The 13,927-nt window shown below is 40.6% G+C and overlaps 1 protein-coding gene across 2 annotated transcripts; it reads left to right on the top strand.

The window, feature by feature from the left end:
• The first annotated feature begins 10,158 nt into the window (after nt 1-10,158).
• Nucleotides 10,159-13,860, top strand: ccdc28a (coiled-coil domain containing 28A). 2 transcript variants are annotated; one of them, XM_020642158.3, is made up of 6 exons: nt 10,159-10,437; nt 10,539-10,704; nt 11,696-11,871; nt 12,073-12,227; nt 12,542-12,564; nt 12,725-13,860. In XM_020642158.3, the coding sequence occupies exons 2-6, from the start codon at nt 10,553-10,555 to the stop codon at nt 12,777-12,779; spliced, it is 561 nt and encodes a 186-aa protein (XP_020497814.1). In that variant the 5' UTR covers nt 10,159-10,437; nt 10,539-10,552; the 3' UTR covers nt 12,780-13,860. The 2 variants fall into 2 exon arrangements, with proteins under 2 accessions (XP_020497814.1, XP_020497813.1); XM_020642157.3 differs by having other exon boundaries at nt 10,160-10,704.
• The last annotated feature ends 67 nt before the right edge of the window (nt 13,861-13,927 follow it).

Genomic DNA, 13,927 nt, shown 5'->3' with positions numbered 1-13,927 from the left:
TTAATACACAGCTTTTTTTTTTTCTTCAAGAGTTAGTTTATAAATCTATTATTGTTCAAAGATCTGAAAAGCTGGAAGTCTTCTTTACCTTCTGTTTTTTATCTGACGGTAGATGAAGCTGTTCTGCACGTGTGTGAATGAGAAAGGAGGGTTGAAGGTAATAACTGTGGATGTGCGAGGGAATTTGTTTGTGTGTGTGTGTGTGTGTGTGTGTGTGTGTGTGTGTGTGTGTGCAGCGTCTGATGGATCAGTGATTAAATAAATAATGCTGACCTTTCCTGTAACCTTTCCCCCCCTCCCCAGCCCCCGTCTGACCTTACAAGACCCACGCACATTAAAGACTCCTTTTTCTCCTTCATCTCGGCGCTCCTCTGTCTTCATCTCTCCACATCTACATAACTCATTCTTCCTCTGCTTTGTCCCTCACTTATACTGTCTTTGCTTCTTTGTTCATATAAAACTCTGTCACTTTAGTCTTTTCATCATTTACACTGAGACAAAGCGCCACTAAACTTTCCATTTGAATACCAAACACCCTTCTGATACTTTTAATGTCACCTGAAATACCGACTATACATACTGAGTATTTCATATCCTTTCTGTCCTGCAGCTTCAACCCAAAGCAGAGGGAAACTTAAGTTTTTCAAGAGGGGCTTCTGGTTTCAGATGAATGTGATTCTACATCCTTGGCTGTCACTACATACATCACATTTATTCTTTTTACCGAGTCAGACATTTCAGAGTGTTTTCTTTAATACTGGACTATGCTGTGTACATAGAGTATCGTGGCAGGTTGCTTTGCCAAAAGCTGCACTGAGGGAAAAGCTTTCAAAGCAAAACCTCAACGGAAGTACAAGCTCTCTTTCAAGTTTGCTCTCTTTGGTGATCCAGACCCTCAAAGGGGTCCCGCTTTGACATGATGACTGAAGATCTGAAAGTATCTACTGTAATAACTTAAGTTGGAGGCTATGAAGACATAACAATGTCATTGGTCATTACATATAAGTGTAATGACCAAGTTTGAATTCTCTCTGTTTTTGAGATAATGTGTAAAATCTGACTTCTATCAGATTTTAATGGACAAGGAGAAGATTGTAACAATAGTATTGTTCTTGTGAGGAGCAACATTACTTTAATAGCTCCTATCATAACTTCTTTTTAACTGAAACACATTGTTTACTGGTTTTTCTTATGCAAGGCTCTGTTTCTGTTTTGTTTCTGTTTAGCCCCCCTGATCCCCCATGAGGCAAAAAGAAGCTGTAACTGTTTTCTTCTTTTAGCATTAATCTGTGTGTGTGTTTGTCAGTGTGAATGTGATCTTTAAGATCTGCAGGTTCAAACGACTACTCTCACCACGCCCTGCCACTGAACTCACCACGAGGCCGCTGAGACTCAACAACGTGTGTGTGTGTGTGTGTGTGTGTGTGTGTGCGCGCGCGACTCCCTGATCTCCTGCTCTAATACCCTGAGGACCTTTGGTTCCTTAACTGTAGGAGGTCTTAAGCAACCATCCCACACACACACACACATCTTCAGAGGATATCAAAGATTAGACATCAATCATTCTCACCTCTTGAAGTCTTGAAGAACGAGCACCTCATGTGAAAGGTCAGAGCACACCTGGAGAGCTACGACACGATCAATATGTGATGATGAAGGTGATGAGGAGGATGAAAAACAGAAAGAAGTGATCGTAAATATAAGCAGAGAACAGACACTTAAACCAAGAAATAATACTAGTGCTTGACTGTTTGCTATTTGTCACTTCAGATCTCGTTTTTCAGTCTTTTTGGTTTCTGCTTCTTACAGCTCCTTTCATTTCTGTAAGGGATTAAACGTGAAAATAGATAAAGAGGTTAAAAAAAAGTTCAAAGACGTAAGAGGTGAATTTTGTGCCTTTTTGAGACACGATCTCTGGAGTTCAGTTTTGTCTGCATTTTAGTGAAGCTTCAAGAAGTGCATCGACAGTTCCTTCTATTCAGGTTTCTGTTTTGTTTTTGTTTTGAATCTTTCTAATCGCGCCTTATAACTTAAACGTCTGTTTTCCCACACGAACGTGTACAGGACAAGATCAGAACAAGATGTGACGCTTTTCACTTAGGGGCCTTCTAAATCAATTCAAAGTTTCACACAGTTGCCTCAAGTGTTGTTTGCAGGAAACAATAATGCGTGCAGCTACTTCTCTTAAAAAGATTATTATTTTTGGTTATTACTGTTGATAGCAATTTGAATCTTTCACATACAGTGAGGGGTAAATATCTTAATTCTTTATTTCTATTTTTATGGAATAAAATGTCTTGTTTACTGTAAGTCTATTGCTATGTCCCTGCCTAAAGCCCTGCAAGAGTCAGGGCTTTAAAACAGTGGTGCAGAATCCAGTGGGTGACATCACAGAGGCTCTGTATACTTCCCTTTACAGTCAGTGTGGTTTAAGGCCCATTTATCAAAATGTATTTTCTACATGGTGTGACGAATCTCACACATTTCCTCAAGTTCTTCCTAACTTTTTTAATTTGCAGATGCGAGAATAATAGAGCCGCCTCCCTCCCGCTGGTTTGAACTTGAGTTGGGTTCTGTTGTGCTGAACTTTGCTTGGCCCGGACGCCTGAGCAACTGATTGAGATAGGAGCAGGGAGGCTTATCGCTGAGTGCTTGGTGTTTGGATACGTATGATGTCAGACCAGTTCTCATAACGCTTTCTAGGCTGTGTGCACAGATAAGCTCTGGGATCTGGAGAAGGTAGAGACATATGCAGGTAGCAAACAAGACACAATTGAAATTGGAGCAAGAGAAAGGGGCCGCGTTTTGTTTGTTGAAGTGTGTGCCTGTGTTCTTGTGAGTGTGTTTGCGAGCCTACTTTTACTCCCTGAGCAGTGACCGGAGCAGCAAGCCTCCCATCCAAGCACTTGGAAACTGGAACGAGGCGAGGAGGAAAGAGAAGAGGATGGATGGGAAAGAAAGGGAGCGGTGCGATGGGGGAAAAAGTAAAAGGATGGAGCGCAAAGAAAGGAAGGAGAGAAGAAGAGCGGAGGCAGAGAGAGAGAGAGAGAGAGGCAGACAGAGCGGCAGTACATGGAACAGCAACAAAATGGAAAAAAAGAACTGACGAATGAGTGGAACCGAACGAAAGGAGAAGAAGTGTTGGATTGAGGGATGAGAGGGAAGGCGAGGCCACCTCTTCTTCTCCCTCTCCTCCTCTCGTCCCTCCTCTTCCCCCCGTGAGAATGCAGCGCTCTCGTGTGTGTGTGTGTGTGTGTGTGTTTTCTTCCTCCTCAGATCTGCAGCGCTTTCATTCGCACACAAAGACGGGACGTAGACGTACCTGGCACAGGGGGACGTGAAGGAGCTGGCAGAGGTGTGTGTGTGTGTGTGTGTGTGAGAGAGAGAGAGAGAAACAGATAAAGAGCTCACCTGCCTGGCAGACAGGAGGGCCTGTGAGAGGACGGCCTGTCTGTCTGAGATGTCCCACTTAACACACTTAACCCACTCAACACCAGCACACACTCACTTTCTTCTGTCTCGCTCTCCAAGCTGTGTTCAAACACTCTCACACTCGCACACACTCTGCATCGGCTTGGCATTGTTTGACATTCCCCGTTTTTCATGTAACAATGGATGTATTTCAGGGACGAAGTGTGACTAACTGTTTCTAAGTAGTTCTCTTCATGCTGATTTATGGATTATTTCAGTTCTGTACACCTTTTGTCTCACCTGGTTCTTAAAACTCACAGAATCTGGATATAATAGTACCTGTGCAGTAGCCGTGCTCTGTCTTGGAAAAAAAAAGAAAAAGAAAAAAATTCATTTTTTTTTCACATACTTTAGTTTGCTTTATTTTTTAATGAAACTCCTGTGACGCTCTCCTTTTAGCCTCAATGCTCCTTTCTATGTAGCCCTCAGATGTTGAACAAGATAAACATGAAATGTTCTAAACACTAACATGTTTATCTTGTCTTGTTTTGAAGCCTTGAGCACCTCAAACTGGAGTTAATTCACATTTATCATTAGGGTGAGAGAAAGACACTTTATTGGTATAGATATTTAGATATAAAAAAAAAGAAAGACATGGAAATAACTCACAAGAAAGGTCCTGTTCTCATGTTTGTCGCACAATTTATATGCAGATAATTTGCTCTCCTCTTTTATTGAGCAGTTAAGCGTTAAACAAAATTTGGCTAAAAAGTCAAATTACTGCCCGCCAGCTGCAGCAGAATGAGTTTTGACGCCTGTGTGAAAATGTGTCCATGCTAAAGAAATCGGAGGGGTCTGCAGTGCGACACAAACAAACAATAAACAAGGAAGCAAACAAATTGACACACACACACACACACACACACACACACACTTACACAAACACAGGCAGACACAGCAATCGGCTATGCTGCAATTAGCTTGTTTTAAAGGAAACAAATAACAGTAATTTCAACAGAACAGCATCCATAACAATTCACCCCTGGAGGGGATCAGCTATTTCAACACACACACACACATATACACACACTGTCGGGTATGTGCTAGCAGTCATATTCAAATACAACACACATGCACACACACCTCCATTAAGTGTACTTGAGAGCAGCAGAGAGGGTCAGCTCAGTGTCTGAGTTATTACGCTACTTTGTTCTGCCTCAGTGGGATGGCTACACGCACACACACACACACACACAAAGAATTATTATCACCTATCAACACTCAAGGTGCAAATATAAAAGGGTTGCTTTGATAATGGATTGAAAGAGATGAATAAAAGAATGGATAAAAAGATGGATGGAGAGTAAAAGCGTCTGGTTGTTGTTTTTTTTCTTTGCAGAAGTTTGCAGCTGTGAGCGAAAAACCCGCCCTCTGTCCCTCCCTCTTTTTATGCCCCCCCCCCACCCCTCGGTCCATCTCTCCGTCCATCTCTCATCCCTTCCCCTCTGTCTGGTCCTGCAACAATGGCGTGAAACATCTGCGGCGACCAGGTAATTACGGCCGAGCCAAAACAGCGGGCAGTGCTGCGTCGACGAGCTCGGGCACCCCACAATTAGCCCTGCATGTCCAACCCCCTCATCCACCCCCCTCGCTCTGATCAGCGTGTTATCTCTGTGAGGAGAGAGGAGAGAAAGGACAGATGAGTGGATTCAGGGGGACGTGACAGGAGTAACACCAACAAATCTCTCCCATTTGATCAAGATGTGTTGTGTTTAGTGCTTTTTTTTTGGGGGGGGGGCTCTATTTGGCAGTGTTTTCACACAAATGAATCCTCGTTTTGTTCCTCTACAACCTTGATATTTTCATGGATGTCTGTCAACATGTTTTAAATGATGGTATGAGTTACTTCAGATGATCTCACTACATAGCAGCCTCTACCATCAGTGTGTGAATGTGTAGGTGTGAACTGTGGTGTAAAAAGCACTTGTTCAGAAGACTAGAAAAGCGCTATACAAGCTCAAGTCCATTTACCGTATGAGCCTTGAAGATTGAAGTCAATGCCTCAAGTGACATCATTTGAGTCAATATGTTTGGTTGTATAATACAAGTTTGAAAAGGACAAAGGCATGTGGACAAGAAGTCAGAAAGAAGTGAACTGTCAGTGAATTAATTGCATTGTGGGTCATCAAAGTGTGTGGTTGATGAGTGACCAATAGGAAGTAGAGTGTGGGAGCGATTCAGAGTTGAACCCCTTGCATCAGTAAAAAAAAAAAAAAACAACAAATTACAAACAGAAGTTTAACAGATTACCACTGTGACAAATGTATGGAAGTGAATATGTAAAGCCGCTGCGAGGTGATGACTGTGTCTGACCTACAAAAGCAAACCGGACCATCAGAGATGTTATGGTCTGTTTTTATGTTTAAATTTCTAACGCCTGTTAACACTGCTGAAGAAACTGCCTTTTACACTTCCTCTTTTATTCTTTCATTTGTACGCCGTGCTTATGTTTGTTTTACAGCAGGAATATTAAGCAGCGTTTTGTCTTATTTGTAAGGAATGTAAAACTGCTAAATGATGAAAATACTTTGTTATACTAAAAACAAGTTCTCCTTGTATTTTCAGTTTGGTGTTACAGGGTAGCAGAGACCTTTATTTGACAAGTCCGACATTTCTATCTTCTTCTCTTTTTTTTTTTGTATCATCTGAATGGTTTCTTTAAATCAGTAATAGACTATGAAACAGGATAATAAATCAAGTTGTGATAGTGAGGAGAGGAGGAAACAAAGCCAGATTGGTCACATTGAAGCTCGATAGTTTCGCTTTTCAAATCTAAATCCCAGCTCACTTCTCGTTTTCCAGCCTTTTCCGTGGGGGCAGCTTCCCTCGCCTTCTCACATTTACTGTCCGCTGTGTCTTCATTACACGCGTTTGATTGCGAGGTGTGCGAGTGTTTGTGCGCGCACACGTTTACATGTGTCAGTGTGTGCCTATGGTTAGCTCTCCTCTGTTTGTGCGGTTGTTTGCTTATGCATGTGCGCCCCGAGAGCGACTGTGTGTTTCTGACTGCGGGTGCATTTTATGATGTGTACTTTCTTTTTCTCTTCCCCGTCCAGGAGTCCCCGTCAGGACCCCTAGGCGTCCCTGTGCCCGCCTGCCAAAAACGTCTGCATCTCCTGGACCCCCTCGAGGCAGAGGACAGCCAAATGTCACTTGGACCCTCTACAGAGTGGAGAGAGAGGAGGACAGGAAGAGGCGAGTGGGAGAGGGAGAGGGGGGAGGAGACAGGGAAATGATGAGAGGGAGACGGAAGTTAAAGAGGAGTTAGAAAGAATTGTAGAGCAACAAAAGAGGTTTATACAACAGGAATGAATGAGAAACTGATACAAATGTTCAGTGTCATTGCAAACTCAATGTGCCTGCATTACCTAATTTTTTTGTATTTATTATTTTTGAGGGCTTTTTGTCATCAGCTCATGCAACCCAAAAAAATCTTGCAGTTGCAGCTTTGTTTCAGCCTTAAACATACTCGACATGAAAGCAAAAACACATCACCAAACCGATCGCTAAGCCCCTTTCACACATGCACCGCAATCCTGACATTTTTCAGACATCGTCCCAAGTTCCCAATTCTTTCACCCATTTTTTTCACTTTCTTGCCAGCATTCTTGTAAAAGATCTGTGTAAATCTTGGGTGAGCCGATGTGTGCACGCTGCAGGTAAAAGTCTGCAACATTTACCGGCACTACGCGGCGGGGTGATGGCGGGATTCCTGTTGAGCGAGTTTCGCTGCTTTATACCCTTCACTGCTCGCCACAGCTGTGTTTACAGTATCTAGCTGAAAGGTCCTCGGACATGTTGCAGTGATATTAATACAAATATACTTTCTTGTGTTGCCTAGGTCCCCCTTTTACCTCTGCCAGTCTCTTGTGTCCTTCTCTCCTTGTCCTTGTATGGAGGACAAATACAAGTCAAGGCTCCTGACGTCCACGCAACAGCATGTTTGTTCACGGAGAAAGACACAAATCTAGATTGGTCATTTTGATTAGTAAACACTCGGACAGTTTGTGTGTTAGGAGTAGATGTAGGCATAAACACGTCTTCTTCAGGCTCACAGCTGCTGAAATAACACACACTTGTACCGGTATTTCTCTCTGCTTAACCTTAATTCCCCATAGGCCTGCTCCCACACACACACACACACACACACACACAGTTTACAACTGTCCCATGAGCCTCCTTTTCACCACAGCTTCAAACACACGTGCATGAAAAGGAACAATAGAAGAGCTCACAGCTTGTGTTTCACTTATTTATTGATCCGAGATAGTGAAATGAAGCTGGAGCAAAGCCACATTAAACAGGCAGGTAACTTACAATTAGCACTGCATCAGGTGTGTCATTCTGTTAGAATCTGATGCATAATTTGAGGCAGCAGTGCGTACGAGGAAAGAATGAACTGGCTGTAACTAGCAGCTCGCTCTCCAAACAGCACCTACACAGCAATTACAGATGAGAGATACGTGTGTGTGTGTGTGTGTGTGTGTGTGTATTTGTGTGTGAAAGTTAATGGCTGTGTGGAAGTAACGGTCTAAATGTGTTCATCTGTAACATTTTATCCTGGTTCACCTCACTCAGACACCATCACGCAGAACAACACACTCTCACACACATGAGCTTGGAGAGGGAAACGGGAGGAGAGAGGGAAGAGAAAGTGGAAATGATGAGTCCTTTTTTTTCACAGCAGGTCAGTTTTACTAAAACTTTGGAACTTTTTTTGATTATTTTTTTCCACAATAAGAATTTTATTTAGTCAGGGTACTGCACTAGAACGATTTATGGCGTTCAAATAGTTTTACCTCCCACACCGATCATTCTGAAATGCAAAGAGCAACAGACTGGACCAAACAATGGAGGGGATTCAGAGTTGTGAAAAAATCTCAATTAGGCTATGCAAGGTATACATTTGAATATTAAAACAAAAAAGAAGACCTTAATAATAGAAAAACTTGTTCTCTATTTCCATCTACAATTTATGTTAGTGTGCATTGTACATGTGGTGATTGTTGTCACAGAACTTGTGAAGTCCCTGATCTATGAGAGCCAAATGTTTTTCTGCCTCTAAATTCACTTCAAGATAAAATATTTACAACTCAATCATAAACAATTACAATTAAAATGTGAAACAGCCACTTCTTCTTTTTAATGATTTTTAAGCATTCAAACAGCCATATCTCAGCTTATTGGGAGTGTGTGGTTGTGGTTGTGGCATGAGAAGAGTAAGTTGGTCGTAAAAGCTGAAAACACAACGACTCTCATTAACTTCAGATTCAAATATTGCTAACGCCTGATTGGTTTAAGGTGTCAAATTTCTAATGATTTTCTGCCCTCTTCAAATAGCAAAGAACAAGGACGACACATACAGTATGGGAACTACTTATTTCAAATAAATAGAACAATCGCAGTGGAATGGAAAAGAAGGCAATTCCTCACACCAGCAGAAAAAGCATCCTGAATGAAGGAACCTTTATTTAAAGTCATTACCTTATTTTATGCAATAATGAGTGTAAGATCAACATGTCTGCCTGCCTGCCTGTCTGCCTGCCTGCCTGTCTGTCTGTCTGTCTGTCTGTCTGTCTGTCTTAATCTGCAGTAGTAATGTGCAGATGTTCACTTACAAACACTAAGAACTAGGGGAGCATTTTTCTGCAATGTGAGTAAGAGTGAATTTAGTCAGCTATGTGTGCACGTGTTTTAAGAGTGTGACTGAAAAAAGGCATCACCTAACGACCCTCAAACAATCAGACTTTACTGCTCATTTGTGTTATACTCTAGTTAAGGCTTGAATGGTGTTTTGGGAAACTGAGTTAATCAGAATTTTGAATATAGTTTGTGTTTGTGAGGGCACACTCTGTTAATTAAACTGAACAAAGTGTCTCTACCAATGTGTGATTAATACTTAATTATTAGTCAGAGCAAGAGAAGGACATCATTATTGGATGTTCACTTATCTCCACCTTGTGGTCATTGTCTGTAACTACATCTCAGAATCAGAAATGGGTTTTTTTGCCAATTACATTGACACTTACAAGACATTTGACTTGGTGTTTTGGTGTATGAACCCCTCCTGTTCCTCTCCCTTTTTCAATGATATGGTTACTTGGCAAGTTCCTGATAAGCAACTTGATTTAAACTTTAATTTATTTTCAGTCATTCATTTGTTTATGACTTTGTTTTTTGCTGGCCGGTTGGTTTTGTTTCACTTATTCAGAGTTAAACTGTAATTCTGATTGACTGGGGGTTTCTGGGGTATAATGAATGACATCTTTCAGTAGACTTCATGAATATGATATTATTTGTGCTACAGTTTACATTGATTGTGATTTGTTTTCTCTCCATACATGAGCAGCAGAGCGTAGAATTATTGTCCTTGGGCATGTCAGAAATGGAAAGTGTTAGAGTTAAACCTCATATTAAAATCATCTTTGTCTATGTAGTTTGTTAGGAAACGTTTTTAAAGTTTAAATTATCCCAGGAGAAATTTTAAACACACTAAATAGTCTCAAACGTGCAACATCTTTTTGGGGGGTTTATTCTGCACAAAAATGAATAATAAATGCAAAAGGAAAGTTGCAATATATTGTTGATATATTGCTTATGCGATGCAAAAATAAGATAGACTGTAAGGCTGCAGCCTGGCTACTCTCGCGAGATCTGACAACACTGGAGAGAGGCCGGAGCGTGAGTCCCACCTAAACAGGAAGTTTTCAGAGTTTACGGGGCTAGTAGCCTGAGAGGGTGCGTACGCATTTACAAAAGTTTCAACAAGTGTTTGCGTCTTGTGGACTATTTGTCAGCACCACACACGACATGCGGTTAGCGCAGAAGGAGTCGTGATTTCATGTATTCACCTGCTTTTATTTGTGGGTTTTAAAACACAACCGGACGCTGCAGTCTGAAGATTAGCAGAGAAGCTAAATGCTAAGCTAACGTAATCTCGGTCACGATCCACGTTCATCGCAGAGAGTGAGTTTTTTTTTTTTTTTTATCTCCAGGGTTTGGCATACAGTCACGGTTTTTATCCGCAGTCCCCGGTGTCAGCTTGTCGTGTTGTGCCATTTTAACAGCGTAACATGAAGCTATGGAGGAGCGAAAGCTAAAGAGAAAGAGCCCCAAGTCCACCACCAACACAGCGGCTCCGACTGCTGGATCTGGCCGGAAAACAGGCAGTTCCTCCGGGGGACGACACGTCGGCTACAGCCATACCTCCAGCCAGAAGAACAAGAGCAGAAGGTAGGAGCCACACAACCATGATTATTATCAAGTCAGTGACACACCTCTGCAGTCCAGCAAAGTATGTTTACATTCAGTTTTAAACTCTAGCTTTTTATTTTAGGTTGACTTTATTTCATTTATTTATTAGACTTTATAATATATAGACTACTATATGTCTGTGTCTGTCTTTCTATCTGTCCACCCATCAATCATAGTTTTGTTTCTACTACCTACATACATGTATATTATTTAATCTAACAATCTATGCACACCTTTAATGTTATTTTTTATTATTATTTATTTATTAGCACACATATAAGAATACATCAAAATAGGATTAACAAACACATTAAAGGTGTGTCAGGAGAGGACAAATAAATCAACTAAACAAATCCAATTCCACAATTTAAATATAAACACATGTACAGTAACCTATACACGTATTCCCACACACACACTTACACACATACATGCAATAGAAAGACTGAGAATGTTAACCCTCTATCCGCTGAATGAAACAGGCATTCATCTATTAAAAATGGAGTGAATGAGTGAGTTGATGGGGGGGGGGGAGAAATATATTTTATATATGCAAAAGTTTGAAGACAGTTTCCTTTTTAAAAATCTCTGTAGACGAAGAGCTGTTAACGTGTCTTTTGGAATTCCATATTTGTACCCCACGATATCTGATGGAAAACTGATTTTAATACTGTAAAACTCATGTAAATTAACCCATCACATCACTTTTTATGCTTTTTTTTTAATATTATCATGTTACTTCAGCATCTTTTGCACTACTCACCACTGCACTATTATCTTATTCAGTCTTGTACATGTTAGTCTTTGTGTTGTTGATACTTAATGTTATACCGATGTACAAAGAGAGCACAGTTCACCAAAGTTAAAATCCTTGTGTGTGTAAGCATACCTGGCCAATAAAGCTGATTCTGATTCTACTGGCAACTACTTTCTAACTTCTTGGGTCTCTTTGTTTTTGCCTCTCTTTTAGGGGTCTTAGAGATAAACTGAGGAATCAGCAGGCTGGCAAAGCGACTCAGAACCAGGGTCAGACAGCTCCGACCATCCAACACTCCTTTCTGACTGATGTTTCAGATGTACAGGAGATGGAGAATGGCCTGCTCAGTCTCCTCAATGACTTCCACTCAGGGAAACTACAAGCATTTGGTAATTTGGACTTCAAAAAGCACTTTCAATTTCAGCACATATTTTCCTACGTGTGGTAAGATAAAAAACACAGTTCACATTTTCTTAGATTTCATAAATATAGCAACTATAAGACGTTATATGGTCAAAAAGAATAAAGGTAAATATATCAACATCATCTGGTGCCCTTTGTAAATCTGTTGTACTTTTCTACGTTGTCAGGTAATGAGTGCTCCATTGGCCAGATGGAGCATGTGAGAGAGATGCAGGAGAAGCTGGCCCGTTTGCACTTTGACCTCTATGGAGAGGTAGATGAAATGCCTGAGGACCAGAGGAAGGTGGCCTGCGACACCAACATGGACAAATTACTTACGAATGTGAGACTGTTAATCGCATCATTTGAATGACAAATTTATTTTCACCAAAATGTCAAAGTTCATGCTATATTAGCAGACAGAGCCACATTTTTGCTGATAGTCTTAAAATCCACAAATCTGTTTATGACATCCTGGATTAAGCTCGTAATTGTGTGGTGTAATTGCTCCACATCCCAGCAAGGGTTTAGCTGCTAATTCTCTTTCTTAGTTTGAAACTATTAAAGACTTAGAGCTACCTGATACATAAGGAACCGGATAAAGTCATGCCTTACTGTCACTGAGGTTTGAGTTTAAACTATGCTTTTTCTCCACAGCTTGAGGAGCTGAGTTCATCTATGTATCCTTTTCATCATAACACAAGTCTGAGACTCTTGTTTTTTTTTTTTTTCAAAGGCTTAAAGTGAACGTTAAATCACTTTTATTTCATGTATCCTGTCTTTTAGGCATTGTTTTGGTTTAAAATGTCAGATTTGTCCTTGACCCTTCTACTTCTCCAGTCAGAAACTAAACCTTGCCGACTCCCAGGACATCCCGAGGACTGCCAGCATGTGAATTTCCTTCCGCTTCCCCACCCCATCTCACCTGAATGTTTTATTTATTCCACCTAGAGGAGCTGCAATGAGTAAGGTGGAGCTGAAGTGGGCGTGACGCACTATATCTCTTAAGTATTGTGGCAGAATTGGCTGCACATGTATTCACCAGCGTACCCTGTACATGCAGGGGGAGGGATGTAATGTAAGATGTCCCAAACAAGTATGCACTGAAAGCATTATGTTACACAGTGATTCATTTTGAGTAGAAATAGCTTTAATCAAATGTGAATAACCAGATGTTGTCTCATGTAAATCAGAGTTATTTATAGAGGGCAACATCAAATCATTGAGATTTGACCTTCAGTACAATACACAGTGGTTTATCACTGGTCATAAGGTTTTAGTCAGCTGACTCCTTTCCAAACAGCTTAGATTTGCAGTACATTGCTAACCAAAGTTATAAATGCATATTTAAGCTCCTTCTTTGCACTTTGTCATATCTATTATCACAGGTCGATCAATGTCTGTAACCTCACAAACTAAAGACTTGGAGCTACAATGATCAAAATATCAAGGCAGGAGTAGAATTGTTTCTCAGCTTAAAAAGATCAGATTTGATCTGAGACTACAATCCTTACGTCTCCTGTGCATTCATCATCTCGCGCAAAGTTACATTCTGAATGAGATCCATGTTCGTAGTCTCTGTGAGTGATGTCCTGCTCCATGTGAGAGGCCTCCAACATGTCGCTCAGTGTTTAATCTTTTTGCACGTTTCCATGCAACATGCACATTATCACTACTGCGTGGGAGAAGGAAAAAGAATCCAAAAGTTGACATCACAACCATGCCTTAACTTTTTAATTTACTCATTTTTGCCTTATTTTTAATCAATTTATAAAGACCATGTTGATTTTAGAGTCCAGATTGTGTTTTTAAAGATAATATATAATCATCTGATGATGCTGCTTTGATTGTAAATCCTTACTGTATTTTATCACTTGTTATAACTGTGTTGGGTTTTTGGGGGATGGGGGTATTTGTAAGTGTTTTTGCTGTTTGGTGATTTTGTTTTTATTGATATAATAAATGTATTGTCTGAATTCCTTGGTCACTGTTTTTATCTTGTATTATATTTTTAAATGTAAAAAGAGTCATTCGTAGAAAAAG

Source organism: Labrus bergylta, chromosome 24 (genome assembly GCF_963930695.1).
Source record: "Labrus bergylta chromosome 24, fLabBer1.1, whole genome shotgun sequence".
Lineage (NCBI taxonomy): Eukaryota > Metazoa > Chordata > Actinopteri > Labriformes > Labridae > Labrus > Labrus bergylta.
Note: the sequence above shows the minus strand (reverse complement) of the source record. Positions and strands in the feature narration are given on the sequence as shown.